At 41.4% G+C, this 25,671-nt stretch overlaps 1 protein-coding gene across 1 annotated transcript in view; it reads left to right on the forward strand.

Moving 5' to 3' along the window:
• The window catches only part of KCNH1 (potassium voltage-gated channel subfamily H member 1), a 274,699-nt gene that overhangs the window by 148,903 nt on the left and 100,125 nt on the right, over positions 1 to 25,671 (forward strand). The window contains exon 10 of the mRNA XM_044428808.1: positions 6,653 to 6,849. Within this exon, the coding sequence (XP_044284743.1) occupies positions 6,653 to 6,849 (197 nt within the window). The remainder of the gene's footprint in view (positions 1 to 6,652; positions 6,850 to 25,671) is intronic.

A 25,671-nucleotide genomic window follows, 5' to 3' on the forward strand; every position in this document is an offset into this window, starting at 1 on the left:
TCTACTTTACTCTGCTGTACCTCAGAGAAGGCTTCATTAAATTCAATGGGGATTACTTCTCTGCAGACATGTGTAAGGATTTACTGCTCATTATCTTAGATAGTTCTAGGGGCTACACAAGTGATGAGTTCTACCAATAACGACCAAGGCAGGGGAAAGTGACAAGTGTTTTCTGTTTATTTTCTGGGTAATTTGGATCTGCCTCCGGAATGAACTGGAACACACAGTTCTCTGTAAGGCAGGCAGGCAGCCATACCTTAATGGGTTTCTGTCATGCCTTACAAGATCTATCCTTTTTATGCAAAAGTAACGTTGTAAGTTCCTCAGCTTTTTTCCTGAAACCAAAGCATTTTGCTAAAAATTCAGCAATATGACCTGTATATATAAACACTGCATACGGACACAGTTAAGTAGGGATGCAAATTCCAAAGAAGATGCTATTTTTATGAACCTGAAACTGCTAGGGGTAGAAACCCTTGAGCAAAAAGAAGTGATGGGGAGCTTTTCTTTCCTTGAACCCAACAGTTTTTAAAAAGCTTCTCATATAAGCAGGATTTCCATTACTCTCTACAAGCACTAAATGAATGCTGTAATACACAGGGAAAATCTTTATGAATAGAATACAAGCCACTGCCTGAGTACTGACATAACGCTGGGATATAATGCAGTTGCAATCTGTATTTTAATAGACATCAGCTTGGATCTTCAGATCAGTTAAGGAAGTTTGAAGGAAGAAAGATTCCAGTCCCCACTTCCCTCCCCTGAAAAGATCCCCTCTTGTCAGAAATTGTACTATCCTGAATCCTGGAATGAATGGATCGGGGAAGGCTGCTGGGGTTGGGATGGGAAACTTTCCCTGAACTCATCAGCAGTGCAGTTCTAAGCACATCTGCTCAAAAGCGCATCTCAGCCCTGCTACTGATTTACTGTGGTGTTATTGCTGGTTAATTGGTACTGTGTTGTTTTATTTTACTTTTGCTGCTTTATATTCTTTTGTAGAAAATGTTATATAAATGTAATTAACTAAATTATTAAAATAATAGAATGGAGTTTAATGGAACTTATTCTTAATCAAGTTGTTATTACATTTACATTCTGACTTTCTGCCTTTGCAAGGAACTTGAGAAGACTTATATGGACCTCCATATTATCCTCACAGCAACCCTGTGAGGTAGGTTAGACTAGGGGGAAGTGACTGACCCAGAATCGGCCAGTGAACTTCATGGCTGAGTGAGGACTGGAACTCTGGTCTCCTGAGATCCGGTCCATCACTCTAACCACTCTGCCACACTGGCTTTAAGTATAGGTAGGAGTGCAGTGTAAAGTCACAATCTGAAGTATGTTTAGACAGAAAAAAAAGCCCCACCACTCTCAGCATGCTCCACATGCATTGGATTGTGTCCTAAGTGAATTTGGCAACCTAAGTGATCCAAGCCTGACTTGGGTGATTCCCCCCTCCCCTAGCAGCTCCCAAATTGTTCAGGCCACAGAGTAGAGAAGGACCTTATCTAGGGAACTAAGCCATTGCTTCTTCCTTGCTGTGGGCATCAAGAGGAAATCTCTCTCTTAACCCTAAAGTATTATGAATAAGTAGGATTATTTTGACTGTGGTGCGAGCAATTATGCAAGGCATGCATTTATGATGTAGATTAGGCAGTTTCAATTTGTTTATTTTCTCTGGGGGTAGGGGTTTCATTTATGTACTCTGATTAAGAGAACACGTCTTGCAGAAGGAAGGCAGGGATCATGCTGTCCTCAGATCTCCAAAGTCAGGTATTATTCAAAAAGGCGTAATCTCCAAGGAACTCTAAAAAAAAAAAAATCACATTACTCCTATGGAAACTTTGCCTCACTTTCATTCTGTAGGAGAAAGATGTTAAATGGTCCATTTACTCCAGGGAGAGAAAATCCTGCTGGTTTAATTTTATCTAATTGCAATCTTAAAGTATATAGACAGAATTGTTCTTGTAATGGTCCTCTGAAATAGCTTTGGTTTATTGCTTTACCATGAAGACTTCATTTCCAAAGGGCTGCCAAAGGTGTTAGTCCCATCTCAGCAGGATTTGTTCGTGATGTGGCACAGGAATATGTAAACATTGCCCTGAGATACAAACGGGTGGAATTAATGAAAAATAGTTTTTGGCGACTGCTGAGCATGGGTTTTCCAGCACAGCGGTGAGTCCAAGCCCACTTCAGGTTTGTAAATCCAGGCACAGATGTGTCTGGTTAAATCGGAGTGGCTTGGGGAGCTGAGCTCCCTGGCCTTCTTAGTTTACGGAGGTGGTGTGGGGCAGCAGGGACTGGAACGTAGGATCAAAGCCCAGGGCTGCGCAGCCATGAAGGCCTTCCAAGGACAGGCACAGAGAAGCAGAGGATGGGGACAGCAGGAGCAATCTCCATTTATTCCTGTAATATTTATAATAATTATTACTATTATTATTTATGACATCTCTGTACTGCCCACAGCTGAAGCTCTCTGGGCAGCATACAACAAGGTGTAGAAGCAATGAAATATAATAGATAAAAACAATGAACAAGAATGAAACATTAATTTTAAATAGCATAAACCATTAAGACAATTAAAAGACACAGCCAAGAGTAAAAATGGGACTTTTAATGTAATTATGGTGGGATGTTTTAATTAAGTTCAATATGCAAAACTGCACATGCTCAGAGTATATATTTTAAAACAGGGCTGGCGAACAGTTTTGGTTTGTTGTTCTAAGCCACTAGGAATGTAGAAGAACCTTCAGATCATGGAACAGCAGTTGGAGGGGTGGAAGAGGAAGGTTAGTTGTTTGCTTCACAATGGAAGTAACATGCATGGCCCATCATATAGCCATTAAGTCCAGGGTCTAATGGTATCAAGAGGCATCCCTGGGGATATTGACCATCTTAGTTCAGCTGGAACACAAATGCAGCCAGTGAGCCTGCATCCTGACCCTTAACCTGACCAATCACCATCCAGATCAGATCTTGCAAGTCCACAAATCGAGACAGAAGTTTCATGAAATGAAAGCACACACCACTAGGCACAAATTAAGAACACTGGGGCTACTGAATCTAAACCCAGGCTGCCAAATCTTGCCTGCCTGGGATCTCATTCTGGGGTCCCTCTGGGTAAAATGTGGTGGTATTTTAGTATTTTGGCCCTGCTGATTTGCATTTTGTCCAGTTTGTCCCTCTGGAAACAGTCTGCAAGCTTATCCAAAATGGAATTTGGCCCTTCAGCCAAAAGGGGTTCAGCACTCCTGCCCTAGAAAGATCCTGAGTGTAACAGAATACTGAATATAGCTAAAGTGTATTCCTTTCCTGATATTTGAATTTTGCCTGTTTGGAACCTCAGCTCCCAGGTTCTCCAAATACTGAGCTCCTGTCTTGCTTCCTGCTTGCTGACAGTGACAAAAGACCCTCACCAGCTGCCCGTTCAAAGAGAAGGAAAAGGGGTGTGGAAGGCAGCAAGAAAGTGGCCTGAGGCCAGTGGGTTATGATATACCAGGCAGGACCAATGCTTCTTTCCCCCTTCCCCACCTTCTGCAGAACTTTGTCTAGTTTACCAAAAATGGCCATCTAGATGAAGTGGAGGGTGAGAACGGAAGGACAGCAAAAAAAAAAAAAAAAAAAAAAAATGCTGCTACCGCACTTCACACCATGCAGTGGATAAACATAAGCATCTGAGGTCAGAAATTCATGTGCATCAAGCATGGAGGGAATTGGATCGCACCCTAAGGAGAAATCTGGGACATTCTAGGAGATGTAAGTCTCTCTTCAGAGTAAACGAGCATAGGATCATGCCCTTTGATAAAGAAATAAAAAGTAGAAAAAATATTGGGCCCAGAGAAGATGGTGATGTTTTAGACATCCACTGAGTCCCTTGAAGCTCTGCCTTTCTATAATTGTAATGGTTAGTAGCAGCAAGTTTGATACTATAGCTCATTGTGTGTTTTGACCATTTTCCTTCGCTTCGAATCTGCCAGTTTCCTGCTGTCCACATGGTGGCTTGTAGTAGCATGTGGACAGTGTTGGATACTGTCCAATGTTCATCCATATGAAGTGCAAAGGAAATTGTTAAATTACATTTGAGTGAAACAAGAAAAAAATGTCTTTTAAAAACTACCCACACAGAGCATTCTCTTATGTGACTATTCTGGTCTCGTGGTATAGCCCCAGTTACGTCACTTGGATTTAGATTTTATTTATTTATTTATTTATTTATTTATTTAGACATTTTTATGCCGCCCCATTCGCCGAAGCCTCGGGGCAGCTTACAACATTAAGTTAAAATACAAATATATTAAGTTAAAATACAAACATTAAATTATAACCTTAAATTAAAATGTTTGTAAAGTGTAGACATAAAGTTAAAACACAAAAATAACAATATAAAATAAGTCGCCCTGGCCAGATAAAATCCAATAATATTAACAACTAAAGTGACGCTTAAATAAAAAGGTCTTCGCCTGGCGCCAAAAAACAAATAACGACGGCACCAGGCGGACCTCTCTGGGGAGCGCATTCCATAGATTAGGCGCCACCGCAGAGAAAGCCCTCCTCCGAGTCCCCACCCTCCTGATTTCTTTCACGGAGGTCTCCCGGAGAAGGGCCTCTCCCGCAGATCTCAAGGGGCGGCCGGGCATATATGGATGTAAGCGCTCCTTCAGGTAACCAGGACCCAAGCCGTTTAGGGCTTTATAGGTCATCACCAACACCTTGAATTGGGCCCGGACTTCAATGGGAAGCCAGTGAACATACCGCCCATAACATTACGTCTTCAAGGGTAGCCCCACGTAGAGCGCGTTGCAGAAGTCAAGGCGGGAAGTCACCAGCATGTGTGTCACTGTCGCCAGACAGTTGTACTCCAGATAGGGGCGCAGCTGATGAATCAGCCGAAGCTGGAGGAAAGCGCTCCTCGCCACTGCTGTTACCTGAGCTTCCAGTGAAAGCTCCGGGTCAAGGAGCACTCCCAGGCTGCGGACCTTGTCCCTAAGAGGGAGTGCAACCCCATTCAGGACTAGGTTCAATTCACCCTCTCCGAAGCCCGATCCACCAACCAACAGGACCTCCGTCTTGTCTGGATTGAGCTTCAGTTTATTGGCCCTCATCCAGCCCATTACCTCGGCCAGGCACCGGTTCAGTACAGCCACTGCCTCACCTGGATTGGTGGAAAACAAGAGGTAGAGCTGGGTATCATCAGCGTACTGATGATTCCGCAGCCCACACCTCCTGATGACCTCTCCCAGCACTTTCATGTAGATGTTGAACAGCAAAGGGGACAAAATGGATCCCTGTGGTACTCCATGGCATGGCTGCCATGGTGCAGAGCCATAGTCCCCCAGCACCACCTTCTGGAACCGGCCATTGAGATAGGAGCGGAACCACTGCAAAGCAGTGCCTCCGACCCCCAGTCCCGCTAGCCTATCCAGAAGGATACCATGGTCGATGAAAGGACCTGTAAAGAAAAAGGGTGAGAACTCAAATTCTCAGGAAGAATTTAATCCACAGTGCCACTTAAGCTGTGAAGCCCAGTAAAACAAGAGGTGTAGACGGTGACTGAATGCAATTAGGATGTTAGATATTATTTTTGAAGGTTTAACAATAGGCTGGCAATCAAAATGCTGTTCTCCAATTTTCTATCCTTCTTTGCTCAAATTACTGTAATTAATTAAAAAAATTAAATATTGGTGTCTCGACACAAGTGGTGTTCTGAAAAAGTTTAGTAAATGCGAGTTTCCTTGACAGAACAACAGGGAAAATTATTCTGATAAGTATTGTTAAATATATTTTATTATTACACTTTTTATTATTAGTTATCTCCCATCTATTTTCTCTTAAAAGGAACTCCGAGCAACACACATTAACTTCCTCCTCATAATTTTATATTCACACCCACCCTGTGAAGTAGGTTAGGATAAGGGTCAATGACTGGGCTGAAGTCACTCTGTGAATTTCATGGCCAGGTAGGGTCCAGAACCTGGATTTCCTGAGTCTAGCATTCTAATCACTACAGCCATCTTTCTTAGTAAACACATCAATGTTACATACATTGATCTCAAATATATTGCTTATATAAATTATTGGATATTATTAATTATAGTAAATTATTTTACACAGATTAAAATAATCCATCCATCTCGCCAAATAATTGTGCTATTAAAATTTTATGCCACCCTTTTGGAAGGAACTGCATGTCCAGGCAGATAAAGAGTCTCAGACTCTTGTCCTTTGCACTATGCTGCCTGGCACTTTCCTCTCTCTGAGCAAGACACCTTTCTCCTCTCTCCCCCAAGTGTGGTGCTGGTGTTCCTGGCCAAGCTGACTGAGGGTCTGGTTTTGAACTCTTTCATGTGACGCCACACGGGAAGGTTTTCCTTACAGACTTGACTTCATGTTCAGACTTAGCCTGACAGTGCTGACTGACGGGGAGACCCTTTGGCAGCATCTTGCCTGTGGCTTTTTCTTGCATAAAAGAATGTTTGGATGTGGGCCCTGGACTGCAGCCAAAGGGCATTGTTCAAAAGCCAACATAAAACAAGACTTGCACTCTTAATAAACATGGGACCTTTTCTGGAAATATTTCTGCAGTTGCTCTTTGACTCTTGAAGCAATGATGTGATTACTATTAATAGGATATTGTCACTATTACTTCCTGTAGGCAAAGGAGATGTTTTTGGTGATGTCTTCTGGAAAGAGACGACTCTTGCCCAGTCTTGTGCTAACGTAAGAGCTTTGACTTACTGTGACCTTCATGTGATCAAAAGGGATGCCTTACAGAAAGTGCTGGAGTTCTACACAGCCTTTTCACATTCTTTCTCCAGGAACCTCATCCTGACCTACAACTTGCGGAAAAGGGTAAGATGCTGTGTGCTTAGTCAAGGAATGCATGTAAAGTTCTGGTTCATGTGATGCATTCCTGAACATATGCTGTACCTTCCTTCTTGGTGATCCATTTTGAGAATTTTAATCTAATGTAGATGTTCATCCACTAGCATTGATTTTACATGCAAACTGGAGAACTCTCAGTATTTCATTTCCTGGGATGAAGTAGTGCCATTATTATTGTACTGAATGTTGCAGCCTCAAGTCCCCTTCATGGGTTGTTCATGGTTAAAAAGCCATAGCTTCTTAACTCTGCTAGGTTTGAACAATACAATAACTCATGGTTCAGCAACAACCTGTCATTCATGGATGACTCATATTCAACCCATACCCAACTCTTGAATGTGGATTATCATGTTGTCTGAACCAGTGTGTGGCTGCAATATGGCCATGTTAATATCTGAAGCTACTGGGGTATGAAACAGGGAATCGTGTCCTTCTCTGTACTGTTCAGTTTTGGCACTGGTGAGACTGGACAGAAAAGAGATCATCTCTGGACAGGCTTCTATAATCATGATGCAGAGATTGTGTTTGTGCTCTTCGAACAGGTGGCCGCCATCCACGAACATAAAGAAGAAATTACAGGAGGAGGGTCCCCCAACCCCCTTGGTATCTTGTTAACATTTTTGGGTTATTCATAGGTAATTATGTATATCTATGCAACTCTGAATTCCATGCACTAGAAAGAACAATTGGTTGGCATGGTTGTTCGTCCTAGTGTGAAAAAAATGGTGAGTCCAGGGCCTCTGATATTTTGGAGGCTTACTGCCTATCAACTCTAGTTGCTGACTCACTCTTTGAATGTGCAAACAGAGCTGCAGTGATCTGTATTCCAAGGTCATTCATCTGTGTCCATATGATTTCTCCATTTGCATGGTGGCAACAGACAGAGTATTGTTTAAAGATGAGAAATGCCAGCAAGCTCTAGAATATGTTTAATTCCAGGGTCTAATGCTATCTAGATGTGGCACTGGAGACACTAGTCATCTTAGTTCAGTCCAAATTTTAATTCAGCCAGCAAGCCTAGCAAGGGCTGTTTCTCAATGGATTTGGTCATTGTTTGTTTTCTGTGCTGAAATGTAAATATCTGAATACAAAATGTACACCTCTCTCATCATCAGTGTGTAAATGTTTTTGCACAATATTCCATATAAAAAGAGACATAAGTAGTAAAGCCAACTTGAATGGGGAGTTCTTTTATGATGCAATCCTATGCACGGTCAGACAGAAGAAACTTCCAGAATCCCCCAGGCAGCCAAGTTAAGAGTTGTATTACTATTTCCTGTCTAAATATGTATAGGATTGTACCCTGAATGGACATTTTCAGATGCATTCAAAAATCCCCCAGCTGCTGTGCTTTTTGGAAGGTGATTATAGAACGGGAACAGAAGTGTTCACTCAATCAGAGTGACATACTGGATCACGAAATGGTTTCATCAGTGCTCACCAAGAGCATGTAGGCAAATCTGACTGGCTATATAGCAATGTGATGTAATTCAGGTTATGATGGGATTCCAAGTTTGCTGGGATCATCCACATGACTGATTCAGGCAGTGTTGCCCTCAGTCTCAATTGGTTCATCATCACTACCATATATGAATATCTATGCAGTGCAGTGATCACATCTTGTTCAATACATGGGTTCCCTTATGATGGGATTGCCCAGTTCTCTCATTGAGAAAGCTGGTGATACAGTAATTTGAAGGAACAAACACACAGAAAGAGCAGCAGTGAACAGAAACCATGGCAGTTAACTAAAACAGGTGAGTGTTGTCACAATGTAAGGCTGGGGAGAAAATTCAAGACAGAGAGAACAAAAAAAGTACCCATTTTGACTCTAAAATGGGAATAGGTGAAATTTCAGCACAATGTTAGTGAGCATCACAACAGATGGAAGTTTAAAGGTGAATGCACTTAAATTCTTATATATGCCTGATGTATAGACCCCTAAGAATTTGGATGTCCACACATATAAATACCGAAAGTCCTATGAACAGAGATTCTAAATTGTGCAATAACTGGTATGGTGTATTCCGCTAATAATTTCACAAATACAAGAATCAATTATACTTTCACCTTGTGTGACTTTGCTTTAGTTATACATCCTTTCTGACAAGACAGTATGGAGGTGTTTTTCATGGAGATACTGTTAGGAGAAAGACCGTAGAAATGAGCAGAAAACCATGACATCTGATAAAAACCAGAAAAAGTCGTACAATAGTATAACTTTGCAACTATAATAATCAGCTTGCAATGAGCATGACCTCTTTTGTCAAAGCATTTCCTTATTACTGCTTCAAATATACCATGGAATTACTTGGCCTAATTAATTAACCTGTTTGTTTGTAAGTTTTGACTGTGACAAATGAAAATAATCACAGCATAATATACTGTTTCCATTATTTCTGCTAGTGGGAAAAACTATGAATTAGAAAAATAATTGGTAGAAAGCAAAATTAATCATTTCATGATGCCTTCTTAAAAAGCTCAGTATAAACAGGGCAAACCAGAGTTAAGTTTTAACACATTTTAGCATTACTGACCATTTTATGATTGCTAATTGTGGCAATACAAGATAGATGTTGCTATCACTTCAGAAGGAGATGTATGGGGAGAAGCTGACCTGGCATTGCGTCTTCCTGTTTGTCCAGAATGTAGAATGTAGAATGGCAAAACCACGTGATGCAACATTAGTACGTTGCATTTTTCCTGCCCCCTCTCCTGCCACATCAATGGCTAATTGTTGAGTTCAGGAAATACTAATATGCTAGAGTCACATTACTTGAATCCCCCTCTCCTGCTCTGTTGCAGTGGTGTGGAAAGAACTTCACAGGTCAACCTCATAGATGAATAAAATGGGGGCAGGGAATGGAAGAATCATAGAATAGTACAGTTGGAAGGGGCCATGAAGGCCTTCGAGTCAAACCCGCTACTGTTTCAGGACAAGATATTATACCATCCCCGAAGAGATTGGCGTGACTTCAGCTACAGTGGCCTGTGCAGCAAAAGTGCAGAGTGGAAGGCCTGGGTGACAAAGCTCACTTCTGCCATTCCTTCCACTCTACATTGAATGCCTGTAAATCCCAGGTTTGAAAGTTTACAGGCATTGAACTGTAACTGAATTGATTGAACTGGACCTGAGTCTTTCCAATTTAAGCAGTAATAATACTGAGTAGCCCTATCACTGAAATTACCTGTGGAAACCTAAGGGAATCCCTGACATCTTGGCAAAGTGATGATAATCCATATTCCATAAGCATCTGACAAAATGCTACAGAAGTGGAATAAAGTGTGAAAGGTAGAGGGATAAACCCTGACATCACAGCAGATCTGTAATGGAGGGAAGAACTGAATGGGTGTCCTTTAATGCTTAAAAAGGGGTGTCTGTGGACTGATTTGAGAGGACTCCTTTAGGCAAAGGGATTTCATTTTCCCCTTTCATGTTCTTCTATGAAACATTTATTAGGGAAAGTACATTCCATAATTGCAATTTCCATCTGATTATTGAGATAATGGTATTTTAATTGGATTGCAGTCAGTGATAAACTGATGTTGATGGATGATGAGAATAGCTAGAATGACTGGTACTGAGCGAGCAAGCAGTGGTTTTATTTATGTATTTATTTGCTACTTACATTCTTGCAAAAACTTTACTGCAACTTAGAATCAGTTCACCTGAGTTATCCAGTGTGCTTTTTGGTGGACTGCAGAAGATGAAAATGTTCTAATAAGAATATGGATAAAGTATACCAGATGGGAGCTCTTGAAAAAAAGATCTGATTTGTTTTGAGAAAAGTTCTTACTTCCTTAATCTTTAGGAAGTAGTCATCTAGTTTGTGTAACAAACATTTCAATTTCTCGTGGTTTCAAGCTTTTGGTTTTGGTGGCTGCTTTGCTTTTTTTGGCAGGCAGAAGGGCTAGAACATAGACTTTGGGGGAAGATAGATGTATTGTTTAAAGTGTAGTCGCATTTACTCACAACAGGTGTTATCGCAGGAAATTGAAAAGGGAAATAGCAGACTATCTAATCCCTGGGGAATCAAGTCAGCTGTTGGACTTTTCAATTTTATGCATGCATTTTTTATTTTGCTGAGGTGTATGCACCAGACCTTTATGTATGCCTGAACTCCAACTTAATTTGCAAATCTGCTCTGGGGATTGGAGATTCAGAGGCAAGTTGTTGATGTTACTGCCACTAGCCAATTGAACTTTCTATAGGTTATTATTTTCCTCATTGAAATAACCCCATGCTGAAAATCTTCTGAATCAGCAGTTAATGGGGGAAGCATTAAGAACTCACCCTCATACTTCTGCCATAGCTTAAATGCATCACTTGTCTTCACTACACACGGGAGCCTTCCCCAGAATTAACATTTTCATTTCCAGCAGCATTCTGTGCTTCTGTTGCATTTGCCATTGGTCTATGAACCCTGCAAACACGCCAAGTGTCATGCATGCATTCTGGCACACTTCCAAGATGCAGGAGAAGCTGGCCATTTTGGCTGGACCGATAGCTCAGATTCAGAGAGTGAGAAGTGTGTAGGGGAGTTGGCCTCTAAGCTGACAGCTCAAGTGCTGATAATGAGATGGTTGTTGAAATGGACTCAGCTCCAGCTGCAGACCAAGGCCCTTGGTACCGACCTGTGCCCAGGGAAGAGATTATTTCAAGGGCAGCCGAGGGGCCCACACAGCCCACCCATGGGAAGGAGGAAGAGCAGCAACATCCTGAGGGGGGAGATTTAGAGATGAGGAGTCTATCAGATGGAGAACTCCAGTCTCCTGAGGAGGTGGACTCGAGGGTCCATTTTCACAGTTGGAGGGTGGCCCAGTTGAGATCCCAGTGGGAGGAACACAGACATGCCAGTTCCACAGTGCTCCTAACCGCAAGGACAGGGGCAGAAGGATTCATAAACAAAGCTTTGGGTGAAGAGGGCCAGAGAGGGTTCAACATTTTGCTTTGTGTGTGCTCAGAGACTTACAAGGAAGATAAAGACATTTGGCGAAAAGCGCTGATGAGTCTGTTACTTCTGGGAAGGGAGTACTCAGCTCAGAACATCAAGGAATGAAAATGAAATTCTGTGGTAGTCCTGAGTTATTTCCCTTCCACCAGACTTTACAAAAATGTTTCCCATCCAGAAAATTATCTTGTTGGATGGTCAATAGAAATACCATAATTAAAAATCAAATTTAAAAGAGCTCTATTTTCCCACTATGCCTTCCTTTTAGTGATCTCCAAAGTATTTTAGGAACTGTAAGGACAATACAAGAGAGGTGCTGCCTGGGAAAGGTACCAGAAGTAGCAGTGGAAAGGAGAGAGTAGCATACTGGTGATGCCTTGTATACATGGCATTTTAAAGAAATAATGCCCTGTTACAAATAATGCTTTTTCTTTACAACTAATTGGTTGGATTCAAACTAATGGTCCATTTCTACACATGCCAGCTCAGAAGTCAATCCCAGTAAATTCAATAGGTCTTACTGCCAGGTGTTTAGGATTGCAACCTAAGTTAACTCTATGTAATTCCCACTGAGATTATTGAGATTTGACCAAGGACTAACTTTTCACAGTGGTTTTGGCAGGGCTGAAGCCAACTTTGGTAGTTAACTTTTTCTGGATCCAGAGTGCTGTTTTTCTTAATGTAGCTTCTTGAGTAACATACACACTTGAGAGTTTTCATCTGGGCACTTCATTCTGCCTGTCACTCCAAGAGAACCCAGCAAACACTATGCTGCTATTGTGTGAGTTGCTTATGGTTAGCTGACTAGAACGTCTTCTTGATCAAGTATGCCAGTTAACAAAGCATTTTGTGCTCTCCCTGATCCCCGAACATTTGGTTATAAATACTTGTTTGATGACCTGACTTACTACTCTTATTACCTGTGAGGAACAGTGGTGTACAGGTTATTTAGGAAAAAAACCATAGAAGTACTATCAACTTAGCCTGAGAAGAGATACTTGTAAATTATTCACTTTCAAATTCCTCTTGATTTGGTATGGAAATGGCTCAGTATCTACAGGACTGTCTCTTCCCATATGCACCTACCCAGACCCTACGGTCACCTACAGAGGTCCTTCTCCCACAACCACCTCTAAAAGATGTAAGGATGGTGGCTGCAAGAGGAAGGGGCTGCGGTGACCTGATTATGGAATCAGCTCCCTAGGGAGGTGTGCCTGCTGTTGACTCTTTATTTATTTCAGCACCCAGTTAAAACCTTTTTATTTTCCCAGAATTTTAATTGCTTAATCATCTTACTGGATTTTATACTTTTTTATCCTATTTGGTCATTGGCATGGTGTGATTTGGTTTTATTCTTGTATTATATATTCTTGTTTTTATTGTTGTTGTTGGCAGCCGTCTAACCACCCTGTTTCATGTTTTTAGATTGTGTTAATTTGTACACTGTTCTGAGAGCTGTTGCTAATCTATAAAAAGCTGTTTCTGGTCCATAAATAAGTGTTCTAGGTGAACTCCTGGAGAAAATGTGTATACCAGCAGTTCCCTTGGTTGTAATATTGGTACAAAGGTAGAGATAGTCTTGTATGATAGAACAGTATTATATTGCCATCTGTTTCACCTGCTTGTATCAATACTAGAAGAGAACCACTTGGAAATTATCCCCACCAGCAGCCCACATACACACTGGAACAAGGGAAGGTTTTAGACCTGGGTGTGGGACAGCCACATAAAATGAATCTGTAAAATAAAATCAGGGGTACTAAACCAATTACAGAAAATACCTGCTGACCAAGAGATTGCTTGATCAGGTAGTCTAATCATATGGCCAACAACAATCAATGTGTGTCCTTGACAGAATGGAGTTGGCAATAAAGGACATTTTGCATGATTACTTTGTTTTATAGCCGTCAATGAAAACTTAAAGGGCAGCAAGGAAGTAGCATTAAAGAACTTCTGCATTTGTGAAGTGTTTACATGCTTGGCATGTTGAATGGTATCTGTGCTCCCCCCCCCCCCCCCCAGAATCTTGCTTAATATTCTGAGCAGCAGGAAAACAGCTGGGGGAAATAGTACTTTGTTTTAATACAGCTGAGTATGACAAGCTGGATGCATTTGTATACCAAACCAGGTAATTGCAAATTTCAGCATCATTGCTTTGCAACACATGATAATAAAAGAGAGTTGTACTGGTTTCATTTGATTCATCATTCTGAAATGATGCAATAGTTTTCTCAACCAGAAGTATTCCAGAGAATCACAGCAACTCAGATCATTAGCATTATCATTATAGCTCAGTATTCATGCCACATGAGAGAGTACATGCCCAAAAGACTTTATAATTCAACATTCAATACAAGGAAACAACAGAGCAGCTGAGAGAAATGGATGCAAGAGTTGGTTAGAAAATATAAGGTTGGGCCTATTGCTGCAAAGAAACCTTCAAGGCATATGGGCATAAACTCTGATTCAGATGAGGATGACAGCTGAAATGCCAGGGATGGTTGAATATGCAGGAAAAGTGGAGACAGTGGCTGGATTCAGACAACATAACATGATGTTTGTTTGTTTGTTTTTTTAAACCACTGTTCTGTTATATTGTCTGAGCCCAGCCATAGTATTTCACCATGGTAAACTTGGTCTTTAGAAACCATGATAGGAAACAAGGGTTTGTTCTATGGTTTCTCTGTAGCACCATGGCTAATTGTGTTGGAATGCAACTATCACAGAGTAGTACAGCTGGAAGACTCCAATATGTGTGGAGATCCTTCCTGTGATTGAGAACCCAGGTAAATCAGACCTCTCAATCATGCAGAGAACCTCCAGGCAGGCAGTGAGTCTTCTCAAAGTTGTCCTATATGAGTGGATGGTGATGAACACAGTGAAGGAGGGGATGGGCTTAGGGTGCTCTCTCTCCTCACATGTTTATTTGAACCTTTTCTGGATACCAGAACAGGACTTTTCTCCATAAGTGAATCCAGAAATTTTCTTGGGGATTCCTGGCTATACTTCTTGTTTCCTTTGGGAGATCATCCCGAACTTTATAAAGATTCTTATGAGAAAATCTGCATAGTGCTTAGAAATTACGGTTGGTCTGTTGCCTTTTCCCATGCCTCATCTTGATTTGAGTCTTTCTGTCTTTTCATCTCCCTAATACTCATGAATGGAATGCCCCTAATTGGCTCATTGGCAGAGTTCTTCCTGTCTTCAAATTTAGCAAATATTTGCCTTGGTGTATGTGTACACTTATTCTCAATTGCTCTCAATTTACTTTCACTCAGCTGGGGATGGGTGTGTTTGCTTTGTGCAGATGGAAGCCATAGTGGACATGATTGTGTAAGGAATGATTACTCATTCCCTACTGGAGAGCGCCTGTTTCCTTGCAATGCCTGCACGGTGGCCTCTCTAGTCCTTGAATGTTTTACAGTGCCATTCAAACATTAGGCCTTTGAGAGCTTGTATGAGAGAAGATTAAACAACCGTTTTTGAATACCAGAGAAAGGCCTGCTTCACAGGTGGAAAGCTGTAGCATTTCATTATGATGGCTCTGCTCAGGAAGTGATTCTGCACAGAGATAAACCCCATGGGCCATTCTCCCAGCAGGGCATTTCCATGAAGGTTTGCCAGGCAGGTCTATATTTTTAGCCCAACGTATGGGAGGCAGATAATTGCAGGGGGTGTGCAGGAAGGACCAGCAGCAGAGAATTGGAGGATGGAGCCATGTGTCTCGTATGGCCTGCAGTATACCAGCTAAGCGGGCGGGTACACCAGCTAAGCACCAGCTAAGGACTAGCAGCAGGGAATTGGAGGATGGAGCCATGTGTCTCATATGGCCTGCAGTGCACCAGCTAAGCCGGCGGGTTCCAGGTAGACTTGTCAACTGCCCTCCGGGCCTGTCAGTACTGCTGCTTAATGCCAGGTTGGTCCAAAATACGGCAACACTCATCCATGATTTGATCATGGATGAGAGGGCCGACCTGACGTGCATCACAGAGACCTGGGCAGGTGAGGGGGGGGGGATGTTTCCCTCTCACAGTTGTGCCCATCTGGGTACTTGGTCCAGCACCGACCACGCCTGGAGGGGAGGGGAGGGGAGGGGGGTCACTCTGGTTTATCGAGCTTCTATTTCCCTTGTGGGGCTCCCTGTCCTCTCGAGGCCGGGGCTGGAGTGCCTCCACTTGGTGTTGGGCGATCAAGACAGACTGGGGATTCTGTTGGTGTACCGTGCGCACTTCTGCCCAACAGACTCCCTGCCTGAGCTGATGGAGATCGTCTCGGACCTGGTGTTGAAGACTCCCAGGATGTTGGTCCTGGGGGACTTCAATCTCCATGCCGAGATGGTTCTAACCAGGGCGGCTCAGGACTTCATGGCCTCCATGGTGGCCATGGGGCTGTCTCAACACGTCATTGGCCCGACCCATGAGGAGATGACCAGGGCTATTGACACGATCGCTCCCAAGTGTCCTCTCCCACCTGGCAGAGCCTGTTCATCTCCTTGGTATACACCTGAATTATGGGCGATGAAGCAGGTTGGGAGACGTCTAGAGCGTAGGTGGAGGAGATCAGGGGGTGATTCTGACCGAACACACTTAAGAGCCCATTATTGGGCCTATGCTGTGGTGGTGAGGATGGCGGAGAAGAAATTCTTCTCCGTTTCCATTGCCTCCTCACAATGCCGTCCGGTGGAGCTCTTTCGGGTGGTGCAGGGGTTGATACATCCGAGCCCGAAGAAAGATCTTGTGCCACCCTTGAAGGCCTGCTGTGACGACTTTGCCAAGCATTTCAGGAAGAAAATCTCTCAGATTCGCCACGAGCTTGACTCTGCTATTGAATCAGATTCTACTGGGGAGGCGCCATCGACGCTGTCAAGTCCACAATTAATGGATGAATTTCAGTTGTTGTGGCCTGATGATGTGGACAAGGTGCTTGGACAAGTACGTACTACCACTTGCTTACTAGACCCATGCCCATCTTGGCTACTTAAGAAAGTCAAGGATGGGATTGGGACCTGGATGCTGGAGGTGGTCAATGCCTCTTAAAGAGACGGCCAGCTACCTGCCCCTTTAAAGGAGGCGGTAGTCCGGCCAGTCCTAAAGAAGGCATCCCTAGATCCAGAGGTGGCCGCCAATTATAGACAGGTGGCCAACATCCCGTTCCTGGGCAAGGTGCTAGAGCGGGTGGTGGCAGGACAACTCCAAGCACTCTTGGATGAAACTGATTATCTGGACCCATTTCAGTCCGGCTTCAGACCCGGGTATGGCACTGAATCTCCCTTGGTTGCCCTGTACGATGACCTGTGCAGGGAAAGAGACAGGGGGAGTGCATCCCTGTTAGTTCTCCTGGACCTCTCAGTGGCTTTCAATAACATCGACCATGGTATCCTTCTGAATAGGCTAGTGGGATTGGGGGTTGGAGGCACTGCTTTGCAGTGGTTCTGCTCCTATCTCAATGGCCGATTCCAGAAGGTGGTGCTGGGGGACTAGGGCTCTGTGCCATGGCAGTTATGCCATGGAGTTCCGCAGGGGTCCATTTTGTCACCTTTGCTATTTAACATCTACATGAAACCACTGGGAGAGGTCATCAGGACATGTGGGCTGCGGAATCATCAGTACGCTGATGATACCCAGCTCTACCTCTCATTTTCCACCAATCCAGGTGAGGCAGTGGCTGTGTTGAACCGGTGCCTGGCCGAGGTAATGGGCTGGATGAGGGCCAATAAACTGAAGCTCAATTCAGACAAGACAGAGGTCCTGTTGGTGGGTAGCTCGGGCCTCGGGATGGGGGACTTGGGCCTTGTCCTAAATGGGGTTGCACTCCCTCTGAGGGACAGGGCTCGCAGCTTAGGAGTGCTCCTCGACCCTGAGCTGTCTCTAGAAGCTCAGGTGACGGCGGTGGCAAGGAGCGCCTTCCTTCAGCTTCGGCTGTTACATCAGCTGCATCCCTTCCTGGAGAACGACTGCCTGGCGACAGTGACACACACGCTGGTAACTTCCCGATTAGACTTCTGTAACGCACTCTACATGGGGCTGCCCTTGAAGACGGTCCAGATACTTCAATTGGTGCAGAATAGAGCTGCCAGGCTGCTGACGGGGACTGGGCGTTGTTCTCATATAATCTCAGTTGTCCGTCAGCTCCACTGGCTCCCGATTGAAGTCCGGGCCCAATTCAAGGTGTTGGTTATGACCTATAAAGCCCTCAGCGGCTTGGGACCTGGATATCTAAAGGAACGCTTGTGTCCATATATGCCCTCCTGCCCCTTGAGATCAGCAATGGATGCCCTTCTCCAGGAACCCTCTGTGAATGATATTAGGAGGGTGAGTACCCAGAGGAGGGCTTTCTGTGCGGTGGCGCCCCATCTATGGAATGCACTCCCCAGAGAGGTCTGCTTGGCACCGTCGTTATTTGTTTTTAGGCTCCAGGCTAAGACCTTTTTATTTAAAACTTATTTTAATTGCTAAATTATTGTATTAATTAGGATTTTAAAATTTTTATCCGAGAATGCACCGGGGATTTTTAAATGTTTTTTTTCTTCTTTTAATTGTTATATTATTATTATCATTGTATGTTTTATGTAGTCTTTGTGAGCCGCCCCAAGGCTTTGTTGCGATGGGGGCGGCATAGAAATGTTTTAAATAAATAAGTAAGTAAGTAAGCAAGCAAGCAAGCAAGCTGTTCTGCTGTCCTCAGGCTTTGGGAAAGATTTAGTCTTGCCACCAACAACATTGAACTCAGTTCAACTGCCCATCCTGTCAGTTTCTTAGTGTGCAGAATGAGACTTGTCCTCCAGCTCAGCAAAGAAGACCCTTGGGCCAGCCTTGTTTCCTGTTGTAAATGAAGTGGTGTGAAAAGCAATGCAAGAGCCATGCTTGATCAGCCCGCCAGTCCATTTTGTCCAGCATTCTGTTTGCACAGTGTCTCACCACTGCAGAAAGGGTGCGATTAGAACCAGATGGCTGGTAACCGCACACACAATTCTTGCCACACAATACTTTAAGCTGTCACAGCTTGACTGCATGGATAATCAGGCCTTGGCTGTCAGTCCTTGAGCTGGCATAGGTTAAAAATAATTTTAGTGAAACACTGGCCATTACGTTGCACTGTAATTGGCAGTGAGTAGGACGGATGGGGATTTCCAAAAGAAAATATGTAGCATGAATAGCAGTTGAAAAAATTGGGGTAACTGAATAATGGGCTCTCAAAGAAAGTTGGATGGCATAATATTGAACTTGGAAAAGTGTTTGCTTTAGGGCTGGGGTCTCCAACTCTTCAGGGCTGCATTTTCTTGGGGACTACTTATCTGCTGTGGGTGGAGCCAAAATCAGACAGAGCAGTGAGACTAGAGATATAAAGGCCCAGGCACCCCACCCCCCATTTTAAAAGTTAATCTTTTTTCCAAAAGAATGTTTGGTTTATGAAAAATTGTATTTAAGATTTGTATTAAAATTTGTTTATTGTTATTCATCCCTTACCCATCCCCAAATTATTTCTAAAACTATACAACAAAGTTTTATAGACATAACAATGTACGTAAAATATCTGGAAATAATGAAGCTGTAGGATTTTTGTTTTGTTTTTTGTAATCCTCTGTATAAGTTTTCCGTCATAGTTTTTTCTTCCATTCCTTATTAAAATTATTGCTATTATTTATTTTATTTCTATTATTGAGCAAATATAATGTGTCACAAAGACACAAATAAAAGTGTCTTTTCCCAATAGACACTTAGGGATGCTAGAAATCATGCACAATTTCCCACCAAGTGAGCAAAGTCACCGTAACAGAACATGAAAGAAAATGGGAATTCTTGATGATTTGAGTTTGACTTTACAGTCTCATGTTTCCAGGCTTGTTCTGCTGAGATGCTGCACCAGTTAATTAATGTAGTTCAGATATGAAACCCACATATGGGGCAAAAGAAAAGCAACTGTTAAGTCACCACTTTCATTGGATGTGACTGAAAAGTTTGTGGATTATCCTATCTATGTTTCTTTTATTATTATTATTATTATTATTATTATTATTATTATTATTATTATTATAACATTTCTATGCCGCCCCTTGCCGAAGCCTCGGGGCAGCTTACAACACAATAAAATACATTGAAATACAATAGAACATAATAAATTACCATTAAATACAAAAATACAAAAAATACACTGAGTTACAAACATAATAATATAAAATTAAAATTATCAGTATAAAATAAGTAAATAAATAATATAGGAGGAGAAAAGAGAAGGAAGAAGAAGTTGCCCTGGCCAGATCATATGTTTTAACAATTAAAATGATGTTTAAAAATTAACTTTGAGACTTGTATCTGTGGAACTCACTGTCACAGTTTTAAATAAAGTTTTCAGTAAGACTTCACCACTAAGAAATGGTTCCTTAGCTATAAAACTTTTTCACTGCTGCCACTAGAATAAAACCTACTGAAAAGAATTTAGTTACTTGATCCTTACGGCTTAGGCATAGGATTGGCACTAACATTTATAACAGTCTTTCAAAATGAACAACAAAAAATATATTCATTAATAGAAAGTTTTCATAAAATTGTATAAAACTTCACTTTTCAAACAATAGGTTGAGATTGCTTAATGGTTCTTCAGTTAAATATACCTGCTTATCATTGCTAAACCAAGTCTTGCTCAGCTAATTAAAGTCCAAATAGCTTTTAATATCTCCCTAAGAGGAAATACAAAGTGGAGACTGTTTAGGAATTACTCTAAATTGTCTTACAAACAGGAACTAGAAGCAGAGGAAAACTCCAGTCTTCCTACCTCTTCTGGTTTCTCGGATGACTCAGATGTTTCAGGAACTACTTACTGACATTCCTTCTGCTCAGACAAAAAATAGGACCCTAAAATCTTAGGTATGGTTTTGATTGCACATAAAACCATCTAATTTTATATATTCAGTGTTAAAATATTTAAAGTTTATTTAGACAATAATTACAAATGCATGGAGTTTACTTTCAGACATCTTTAAATATATAATACAAAGGCAGCTTTATGTTCCTAAACCAGCTTTCTATAACTTGGTGCCCTCTAGATGTTTTCAACCAAAAAGCCCAGTATTCCTGACCGTTGGACATGCTGCCCAAGGCTGGTAGGAACTGAAGTCCAAAGTATCTAAATGTCCTAGAGCAACAAATTAACTTTACATCTGCAAACAAGTTACTTTAGATCTGCTTTTTAAAATGTTTTCCCAACTCCTCCTCCACCGTGAAAGAAATGGGGGAAAAAAAAAAAAAACACACAGCTCCCTCCCCTCCCTCATGGTGTCAAGCTCTCCAGAAATTTTCCATATCTAGAGGAGGCCATTCTCTTCCTGGTTCCCATTTTCTCCCAGCTTTTGCCAGAAAAATTCTCTCCCTCCACCCGCACTTTACCTTTGGATTGTCAATTCATCTATGTTGTAAGCCATCCAGAGATGCAAGTAATTGGACGGCATACAAATTTTATAAATAAATAAAATAAATACCTTGTGAGCTGCCCTGGGGGAGGGACAAACTGCTCTTGCCAGAGGTCTGATAGTTTGCTGAGGCCTTATGAAATTAGCCTGAAGGCAAGGAAAATTAGTGTTCCAATATGAGTTGGACTATGTTGTGAGCCGCCCCGAGGCTTCGGCGAATGGGGCGGCATAGAAATGTTTTAAATAAATAAATAAATATCTGCTCTGGATTGTACTCTGAATGGAACAGGAGCTATCCATGGTGCTGAAAGCATTTTAGACCAGGGTTCAGTACCACGGATATTTCTTTTAAAGTTCAGAGTGAAGTCTGTAGCCCTGCTGATAATGGAGCCACCAGGGGTCCCTAGCTGAAGGTCATGTTAAATGAGACCAAGGGCACATACTGCCCACTTCTAGCTTAGCTTTTAATGGGAAGACAGATACTCAGAAGAATTGCATTTCTCTTATATACTTAGCTGCCCAGTCCTGCACTTTTAAGCCGTTTTGTGTTGACTGATGGTTATCTTCTTCATGTTTTGCCTTGGGCATGGCTTTCGGGATGTTTCTTACAAGAAAGAGGCTCAGGCAAAAATGCACTGGGTTCATTTTGATGCAATGACATAAGCCCAGTCTTTGTACTGAATGTTTAAGATTCCACTTCCTCTCAGAATTAATATTTCCTTCACCCAGAGGTGTTGCGTAGGCCGTTCAGAAAAAGCAATGAGAATAATTGAAGCTGGTCTTATACACTGTCCCTGTATGCAGTACGGTTACTGGAAACAGTTTGGTCAAGCTCAATTAATGAATACTTTTTGCAAAATACTTCAGTATTTCCAGCGGAACAAAATTAAGAACTGTCAATTTCTGAAAAGCTTATGCAGTTCAAAAGCTTACACTGTTCAGAAGCAAAAGTTGGCTTGCTACAAGGAAAATCTTCATCCTTTCTTTGTCAAGGACTTCCTGTCTTTTCTTGCTATGCAGAATTTCATACACCATAACATCCACCTTCCTAAGCAGATCTGCAGTCATAAAAGAAACACAGTACTGTTTTTGTATACACAGTTCATGGAGTCTTTTGGGGCTTTACTGCTACTCAGGAAGAACAGACAGGATATTGTTTATGGTGAGTTTTTTTTTAATTAAATGATGCAAACTCAGTGTCACATTCTATCATACACTAGTTCCAAATGACCCGCACTGTGACACTGCTGTTAATCTTCACAGAATAATTAAGGGATGGTTCTCAGAGCACTTTTCTTAGAAACTTTAGAAATAAATAAGTGATGCAGATACTTAGCTGAACCAAATTTCAGGTTAGTCCATACTTGGATCAGAGATGCCACAAGTGGAGGATCTCCAATATTTTGAGGTTGGTGGGTGCATCTGGAATTTTGAGAGGCTATCATGGGCACTTTTGCAAAAGGGGGTATGGTGGGTTTCAAAAGACATTTTTTCCAGAAGGCAAACTGATGAGATTGAAAGAAAACTAACTTGCCTAGAACCTAAGTAAAAGTCAGAGGTGGATGCCTGAGTTCCTCTCTTTCAATCCTAGCAAAAATGGCACTAGAAAGCAACATGGACTTCACAGCATGCCAGCCTTCCAGTTTAAAAAACCTCCCAATTTTAATTTTAAAACATAATAAGAATTAAAATAAAATTTAGAAAGGGCAGGGAGCCTGGTAGGCAACAAGTAAAGTTCCATGGGGACACTGATGCACACTGGAGCTTCATTTGAAACCCCAAATGCTTGACAGACCCTCCCTCTTCCCATTAATGCTTTGTAAAGCATTGTGTGAGGTTGTATGCCTGAAAGTGAGGAAATAAAACAAATAATTTCTGTGATCAACCATGTTAAGGAACAAACTTCTAGAAAGTCCAACAGCCAATCCAAAGGAGACATTGGATTCTCTGATAGTTTTATTTAAACATAGCTGGAAGAGAAGGGAAAATTGGATTTGGACTGCAGTGGAGCGGAGCAACACATTTCTTGGTTACATTTTTCTTTTCTTAATGCCATACCTGCTGAGAAGTAAAAATATGTGGCAGCTTCAGGGAGTGATGACTGGGGTGGAATGTAAACACGGAAAATAAATAGCAAGGTACTTGTTTGCAAGTGAGGAAATAGCTGAAGACTGACCTGTCTATGGTTCTTGGGCTGCTCCGTTATTGATAATTTATGCTTTTATATTTTATTAAGTACGAATTTATTAAAGTTACGTTGTATCAATTTTGTATGGTTTTTATCTTGTATGCTGCCTTGAGAAGATTCTACCCTTAAGGGAGGCCTAAAAAAGTAAAAATAAAAATGCATAAATAAGGGTTTCCTCCTTTCCTTGGCACCATGCCCCAGTTCAATTGCCGGCAGCACTTGGGCTGCTTTTATAGTCCAGTCTGATCACAGTTCTCTATCATCTTGTTGCTTTGACCCCTAGGGTAAATTACTAAAGATATCCATATTTGCTTTGGAATTAGACCTCAGCATACAACTGAAAGATGCCCCATTTGTCTGTCATTTCCACTTCCTACTCATATTTTAAGTTGTTCAAGTTATACATGCCGCCTCTACAGGGAGGAAGTAGGATCGTGTCAAGCAATTTATTACCTTGCAAGGTTTCCTTGAATATCTTCTGCCCCTGTGTGAAGTGCAAAGAGCTTCATTTTATGTTAACCTAATGGAGCTTGTGTTAGAGTCCATAGTCATATTTGGGATATTGTTTGGTCATTATTCTCTCTAGTCAATTGAGGAAACCTTTTAGCATTCTTTGTCAGTCACATTCAATGTGGAATTTTCTGCTGACAACCATGACATGATTCAGAAGTGACCTTTCATCTTAGCACCTGCTTTTTCTGTAGGGCTGCCATATTGCAATGTAGGTCGGAATGCTTCTGAATTATGTTGTGTCTTGCATCTCAGAAACTGTTTTTCTGGCTTTTAACGCAATCTATTCAATCTTGATGATGGTGCTTTCAGATGTCATGCTTCTTTGAAGTTGGTGGATAACGTGGTAATTTAGATGTATGTGTAGCATTACTAACATTTTGACATTGCTTTGTAATGTGATATTCTGAAAATATCTGCAGGACTTTAATGAATTCGCTACCAATCCACTAAAGCTCTCTGTATGTGAACAGGTGTCTTCAAAATACAGTAGAAAGTGCATAGTGTTGACAAGTGATGCAACAACTATTACTATTATGAAATGTAATATGGAAAATTATGAGAGCAGCAGATGTACCACAATCAGACCATCAAACGGAAATCTGGATGGCTAAAAAAAGTCACAGGATTTCAAAACTTTTCCCAAAAAGAACACACAGGATGTTTCATATTAAGTAATCTGGGAAACAAGGAAAACATTTATTAAAGGTTATTTTAAAAACACATCCTTTTGAAAGAAAGTAAATAGGTAAGCATGACAGGCTTATGCTGTGATGGGAATAAGTTCCGTTTAACTCAATAGGGCCTACTTCTGAGTAGACATATATAGAACTTCTGAGTAGACATATATAGAACTACACTGTTAATAGCAACAAATGTCTAAATTTCTAAGGAATATCCTTGCAGTCTCCAAACAGAGATAATTGAATAACTCTAGAAACAATTTAAATCTTCAGAATGTTGTTGCAGCAGAAGAAATACAAAACTGTATGAATTAAGAGTATTTTGAAGGGAGAAACAAAGTTGACAAATCATTGGCAAGAAAATTTGCAGAGAACCCAAATAAGATGTTAATACAAGTATCAGCCCTGAGTTTTGAAGATTCCCTTAATGCTCACTCTCCTTCTTGCCACCATTGTCACCAAACAGTATTGCTCCTGATTTCTTTCTCAACATTACTACTACTCACTCACTTGATAACAGAGTAAAGGACATGTGAACAAATATGTTTGTTAAGTGCCATAGTGGTCTGATTAAAGATTCTTTTTCTAGATTACCAAATCCAACTTGATCTAAACAATACCATTTCAAGCACGTCTACGAAATTCTAAAGCATAGGAAAACTCCATGCCAGCTTCATGGAAGAATTCAAAGATATATATTATTCACAAGTTGGGAAAGAATCTCTTCCCAATCTCAATTTTAAATAGGAACCCAATACTTTAGGCTATTTATATATGTAATTACACATTCTCTTCTGTCAATAAGATGAGAATATGTATGATTATATAACTATAATAAAGTTGAATCACTTACAGTAGTTTTCAGATTCAAAGAATGTGTTTGATCATCTTGAATTGCTTGCTTTTTTGCCTTATACTCTGGAGATATTTAATTATGGCAGTTGTTTTCAACTTGTATTACAACAATATATAAGAAATGAGGTATCATAATAATTTCAAATGACCAGAATCCTCCTGCTTTTTATTTATTTTGTGACACTCAACAAAGCT

The sequence above is a fragment of the Varanus komodoensis genome, unplaced genomic scaffold (assembly GCF_004798865.1).
Source record: "Varanus komodoensis strain SLA01 unplaced genomic scaffold, ASM479886v1 scaffold2, whole genome shotgun sequence".
Taxonomy (NCBI): Eukaryota; Metazoa; Chordata; class Lepidosauria; order Squamata; family Varanidae; genus Varanus; species Varanus komodoensis.